General features: G+C 45.8%; 1 protein-coding gene and 1 pseudogene across 8 annotated transcripts in view; one reads left to right on the top strand and one right to left on the bottom strand.

The window, feature by feature from the left end:
• LOC105548699 overlaps positions 1–4,125 on the top strand; it is a 12,222-nt pseudogene extending 8,097 nt beyond the window's left edge.
• The window catches only part of RHOT1 (ras homolog family member T1), an 88,790-nt gene extending 84,052 nt beyond the window's left edge, over positions 1–4,738 (bottom strand). For 5 of the 8 annotated variants that reach the window (XM_011992842.1, XM_011992844.1, XM_011992843.1 and 2 more), the window contains exon 1: positions 4,473–4,732. In XM_011992842.1, the coding sequence (XP_011848232.1) occupies positions 4,473–4,548 (76 nt within the window). In that variant the 5' untranslated portion in view covers positions 4,549–4,732. Of the gene's footprint in view, positions 1–4,472 lie in introns of all 8 variants that reach the window. The other 3 variants (XM_011992847.1, XM_011992848.1, XR_001007429.1) reach the window with 2 other exon arrangements.
• Positions 4,739–6,778: the final 2,040 nt, after the last annotated feature.

Genomic DNA, 6,778 nt, shown 5'->3' with positions numbered 1-6,778 from the left:
TAACTTCTTTGATCTAAGCACTAAACAATCATTAAGCAATTAGTTAGCATTAAAGCCTGGATAGATGAGAAGCGGGCCAAGAAAAGATCCATTTCACCTCAACAGTACAGCATAATGGTTTAGTCAACATAATGTTGAAACCATTCACAACTATTTCAGAGCTTTGGTGAATGATGCTGCTACTATGGTTCAGAGAAAGACACTGACAGCAACAAAATATCACTGTGCAACTACTGAAGTGATAGTGAATGAATGAATAGGCTTTACAACAATACTTCTTTTTGCTTTTCCTGTTCCTCTCAATTAACCATGTTAAAACTACATCTGAAAACTAGACTCGCTCAAACAGGTAAGTAATAACTCAAATCACCACTACTTTTTTCTAATGTCAAAAGATATTAGATATATTCCAGGTATACTAGAATATACCTAGCTTTTTTTTTTTTTTTTGAGACAGAGTCTCACTCTGTCGCCCAGGCTGGAGTGCAGTGGCACGATCTCGGCTCACTGAAACCTCCACCTCCTGGGTTCACACCATTCTCTTGCCTCAGCCTCCCAAGTAGCTGGGATTATAGGTATGGGAAACCACACCTGGCTAGTTTGGGATTTTTAGTAGAGATGGGGTTTCATCATGTTAGTCACACTGGTCTTGAACTCCTGACCTCAGGTGATCCACCTGTGTTGGCCTCCCAAAGTGCTGGGATTACAGGCGTGAACCACCGCGCCCCGTCAAGACCTAGCATTTCAAAGTGATACACCTAGGCTAACAGCTGCCAAATACTTACATTAAATCTCACAAAGTAAAGCTTCTAACACTTCCTCCCAAAATATCAGCCTTTAAAATTAAAATTACATATTCTGATTAAGAGTAATTCTATTTCTAATATTTTTAAATGTGAAAAATAACATGTATGATTGATGGCCTAAGGTTTTTGGTACCATTCTTTAACAAAAGTGTCTTCGACCAGCCTGGCCAACATGGTGAAACCCCGTCTCTACTAAAAATACAAAAATTAGCCAAGCATGGTGGCACACACCTGTAATCCCAGCTACTCGGGAGGCTGAGGCAGGAGAATCGCTTGGACCTGGGAGGCAGAGGTTGCAGTGAGCCAAGATCACACCATTGCACTCCAGCCTGGGCATCAGAGTGAGACTCGATCTCAAAAAAAGAAAAAACAAGTGTCTTCCTGTGGCTGACCATGGTGGCCATCACCTGTGGTCTCAACTACTCTGCAGGCTGAGGTAGGAGGAATCACTTGAGCCCAACAGGTCGAGGCTGTGATACACTATGATCATTCCTGTGAACAGCTACTGAACTCTAGCCTGGGCAACATAGTGAGGACCCATCTCTTTAAAAACAAACAAACAAAAAAAGGGCCAGGCGCAGTGGCTCACGCCTGTAATCCCAGCACGGTGGGAGGCTGAGTCGGGCGGAACATGAGGTCAGGATTTCAAGAGCAGCCTGGCCAACATGGTGAAACTCTGTCTCAACTAAAGATATAAAAAATTAGCTGGGCGTGGTGGCACGCGCCTGTGTCCCCAGCTACTTGGGAGGTTGGGGTAGGAGAATCGCTTGAACCCAGGAGGCAGAGGTTGCAGTGAGCCGAGATCGCGCCACCACACTCCAGCCCAGAAGACAGACAGACAGACAGACAGATAGACAGAAAGAAAGAAAGAAAGGAAGGAAGGAAGGAAGGAAGGAAGAAAAGAAAAAGGAAAGAAAGGTTTCTTTCTCAAAAACTAATGCTTTCTCTTGTGTCAAGTTGCTCACTACAATCAGAAAACTCTAGCACATACATATAGTTTTACCAACTTTCTTATTGCTTTCTACAGAACGTGGATCATAAGTTTTCTAACAAATTTTGAATCCTTTCATGTATTCCTAAATAATACTGTTAATGTTTTCATTTATTTATTTATTTTTTTGAGACGGAGTCTCTCTCTGTTGCGCAGGCTGGAGTGCAGTGGCATGATCTTGGCTCACTGCAACCTCTGCCTCCCGGCTTTAAGCAATTCTCCTGCCTCAGCCTCCTGAGTAGCTGGGACTACAGGCGCACACCACCACGCCCAAATAATTTTTGTATTTTTAGTAGAGACAGGGTTTCACCATGTTGGCCAGGATTGTCTCTATCTCGACATCGTGATCCTCCCGCCTCGGGCTCCCAAAGTGCTGGGATTACAGGCGTGAGTCAGAACACCCGGCCCAAGTAATACTGCTAATGATTTAACCTACACGTCCTAAGGATGACATATTATTTGTATGTATAACACTTCTATTTAGATTTGTGTGTGTGTGTGTGAGACAGTCTCACTCTGTCACCCAGGTTAGAGTGCAGTGGTGCGATCTCAGCTCACTGCAACTTCCATCTCCTGGGTTCAAGTGATTCTCCTGCATTAGCCTCTCTAGCAGCTGGGATTACAGGAATCCACCACCACACCCAGCGAATATTTGTATTTTTAGTAGAGATGGGATTTCACCATGTTGGGCAGGCTGGCCTCCAACTCCTGACCTGAGGTGATCCACCTGCCTCAGTCTCCCAAAGTGCTGGGATTACAGATGTGAGCCACCATACCCAGCCTATTTAGATGTTTTACACACTAACGATATTCAAAATATTGATCCTATATTCAAAAATAAATCCAAAACATAGACTATTTTTTAAAAAATTAGTATTAAAAATTATTATACTATAAAACTATTTCACGGCCAAGCAAGGTGGCTCACACCTGTAATCCCTGCACTTTGGGAGGCTGAGACAGACAGATCACCTGAGGTCAGGAATTCGAGACCAGCTTGGCCAACATGGTAAAACCTCATCTCTACTAAAAATACAAAAAAAAAAAATTAGGCATGGTGACATGTGCCTTTAGTCCCAGCTACTTGGGAGGCTGAAGTGGGAGAATCTCCTGAACCCGCGAGGCGGAAGTTGCAGTGAGCCAAGATCACGGCACTGAACTCCAGCCTCGGTGACAGAGCGAGGCGCTGTCTCAAAACAACAACAACAACAAACTATTTCATCATATATTTGAGGATCTGGTTTTTTAAGCAAGTCGTCTACTCACTTTCCCTACCTTGCTTCAAAAGCATAAGCAGGAATCATATGTTAAATAACACCTTCCTGAACTTTGTCAAGGAAGTCCGTGAAAAATACAGATTAAGATATAGTTATAAATAAAAATTAAAATTTACAACTGCAAATCAAAAAGTAAACTATGGCTGGCTAAGCTTACCCCTAAATTCTAATTCTAAAGGAAGATTTCTCCAAACAGCAGGTGGATGAAATTTCAATGAACATCAAAGAACGCTACAGAAGAGGGTAAAAAATGTGTTAACTTTCCTTGGGAGTCCATCATGGTGACCCTGAGGGGTTACTAAGAATGAAATAATGATTTAGAATAGAATGCTTCGAAACAGCAATGGCAGAGTATTAACAAATGTATTAACACTTTAAAACAAACAATCCAGTTGTCCCCGGCCCACTTTCTTATTTTAGTCCTAGCACATGAGTCACATAACTTGCAGACTGATAACAAGAAGTCCCCGCTGTTGTGTCCTCGTGTCAATGACAGAGGCAACTCTCCTTTATTATATTTTCAAAAGGTGAAATGTATGAAATTGCTGGGTAGGGGGAAATACCAAATGTCTGTGTGCCTATAGTTATTAATAAGTTAACTACCAAGTAATTACGGAATAAATAATGCTTAAAAAGAGGGCAAAGATTAGGCTTTAGGGTAACAATAATTGGACCCTCCCAGATAATTCTAATTCATTGAACGCTTGCATAACTCGAAGTTGAGAAAAAATTTTTGAGGAAATATCTCGAGTACCAGAAGTTAGTCCAATGCAAAGTACAAGTACTACTAAAAAGGATCTAGCCCTTTCCACTACTCACATCTTAATGTAATGCATAAAGGGAGCGAAGACTGCGAGTGCCCAAAAAAATGCAGAAACCTGACCTTGCCCACAAGTCGAATAGTTCTGCACCCCTCCCCCAGCTTCCCCCGGAGCCGGTTCACGCAATCCCAATTGGTCAGTCTGCTTATTCCAGCACCAGCCTGGCAGTGACAAGGGAATCTCCAGGGGAAGACGAGAAGTCTGAAAGGAGGCGGCCTGGGAAACTGTGAAGCCCAGAAGGACAGGGTTTGAAAAGGAAAAGGAGAGAACCTTCGAAGGGATGAGGTCGGGCGGTTAGGGGCTAATGGGAACATGGCTTGCGAGGACGGCTGGGGAACAGGGAAAGGAGATCTCTGGAGGGCCCAGGTGAGGTGACAGGATGAGGGCCGCCGGCGGGCAGCCAAAAGAGAAGAGCGAAGGGGCTGGAAGGCCTAGAAACACACGCGGAGAGAGGCGAGAGGAGCTGTGAGGCGCCGAGAAGGGCCCAGGCTGCAAAGGTTAGCGCTGCAGGGGCGACAGGGGCTGCAGGGGCAGGGAGGGCAGGGACTCAGGGGCCGGCCCTAGAGTGCGGACTCACGTTCTCCCACCAGCAGGATCCGCACGTCTTTCTTCATGTCGGCGGCTCTCGAGGGCCGGCCTCCGCCCGCACGCATGGAGTGGACTCCTCTCACCGGGAGCGCCCACCCCACGGCGCCACCTGCCAGCCTCTTCGGCCGCCGGGGCCCGCCGCGCCGCCCCCTCAGTTGCTTCCCTGCAAGAGAGCTGGGACAGCACCAGCTCCGCCTCCTCCGGCCCAGCGGGCGGCGGCGGCGGCGGCGGCGGCGGGGACGACGGCACGCGGCGAGGGACACGCGCTTTCGGAACGCGAACGCTCTCCGCGCCGGAACAGCGTTCCCGCGGCCACGCAGCCGCAGCGCAGGCCCAGGGAGCCTCACCCACCCTCCTCTGGGCACCGCGACCCGGGAGACGCTTGGGCCCGGAATTTGAATGGCGGATTCCCTGGTTTAACCCCATTTATTTTATAGACAGGGACAGAAATTCCCTGTTCAAAGTCACATAGCTAGAGCTTGGCAGTGACTCAGAGCAGGGATCTTCTCACCAGACTCTCAACTCTGGGAGAGCAGCAATCTGCTTGCATGGTTTTCGGTTGCGTCCCCACGTTATTGGACAGAGCCCTCAGAAAATGCTTGATCGAATAGGGCGACTGGCTCCCAGGATCCGGCGCTTTCCACTTTCGAAAGTCCGTCACCCTAGTTGCTTTTGCCTGTGATGCTTGTAAAATACGATTTAAGATTCGTTTTTATGCTGTGTGACAGACTCCTTTCTTTATAACCAAACTAAGTGACTTTTTTTTCTGTCTATGTAGTTTATTTTATGGCAGAGTTTTCGGATACTCTACTCAGGCTTACCCGGCGTAATGCTACACACGGAGGTGGCACTGGATAATAAACTCTAAATGATTTTTCTAACATTGCCTTAATTTTCTCTTGACCCTCTCCTTCTGGAGGAATTTGTTGCTACATGCTTAATGTTTGGTACACGATGAGAAATATATATATATATACACACACACACGCGCGCGTGCGAATATGCGTCACATCCCTAATGCTTGGCACACAGTGGGAAATATAAAACACATAAATTAATGAGGAGGCACTATCTGTGCATAATGTACCTTTTTTCTATCTTAAATATTACGTAATGAACATTTAAAGGGAATGAAATGTGCCTAATACCAATCTCCCTTTCGCGTGGGAGAAGTCACGTGGTCTCTTGCAGCAGTTAAGAGTTGCTGGCAAATTTCCTGGGTTTGAATCTCGGCTCCACATAATAGCTCTGTGATCCTAAGTAAGTGCTTTTATTTTTACTTCTCTCAGCCACTGTTTCTTCTTCTGTAGCATGGAAATAATGATGATAATACCTTCCTCTTGAGATGGTTGTTAGTAATAAATACCATAATACTTGTCAAGCAGTTGATACAGTGCCAGACTCAGAGTGTGTGCCCTATTGATCTCAGCTATCATTATTATCATATTAAAAAGTTATTAAAAAGTTTTAATCCACAGGTTTTTTTGTTTTTTGTTTTTTGGTTTTTTTGAGACTGAGTCTTGCTCTGTTGCCCAGACTGGTGTGCAGTGGCGCCATCTCGGCTCACTGCAAGCTCCGCCTCCTGGGTTCATGCCATTCTCCTGCTTCAGCCTCCCGAGTAGCTGGGACTGCAGGTGCCCGCCACCACACCCGGCTAATTTTTTTGTATTTTTAGTAGAGACGGGGTTTCACCATGTTAGCCAGGATGGTCTCGATCTCCTGAATGGAAATGTGAAGTTCAGGAGGCTTGGTTACCTGATCTTTCAGGGAAAAGTAGCCCTCAGAATTTTAGTGTTACAAAATGTTTGAGTTGGAAGAACCCTGATAGAGCTCCTATTCCAATCCCATTACTCTGTAGATAAGAAAAGCAAGGCCCACAGAGACACAGTGACCTGGCACAGATGGCATGGCTGAGGCTGAGCTTTGTTCTGCCATTCCTAGTGCATACTCTAGGGCAACTCATGTCACCTAGTTGTGCCTCAGTTTCCTCTCTACCAAGTGAAGGCTATGATCTCTTCCTTATGAAGTTGTTTGGAGGAGCTCATAAAATAATGTATTTTATGTGAATAATGTATTTCATATGAGTAATGTAATGAACTATAAATCTTTTTCCTTAAAAAAAAAAAGTTATCGGCCGGGCGCGGTGGCTCAAGCCTGTAATCCCAGCACTTTGGGAGGCCGAGACGGGCGGATCACGAGGCCAGGAGATCGAGACCATCCTGGCTAACACAGTGAAACCCCGTCTCTACTAAAAAAATACAAAAAACTAGCCGGGCGAGGTGGCGGGCACCTGTA

The sequence above is a fragment of the Mandrillus leucophaeus genome, unplaced genomic scaffold (genome assembly GCF_000951045.1).
Source record: "Mandrillus leucophaeus isolate KB7577 unplaced genomic scaffold, Mleu.le_1.0 Scaffold419, whole genome shotgun sequence".
NCBI lineage: Eukaryota > Metazoa > Chordata > Mammalia > Primates > Cercopithecidae > Mandrillus > Mandrillus leucophaeus.
This window is presented reverse-complemented; position numbering and strand designations above follow the sequence as displayed.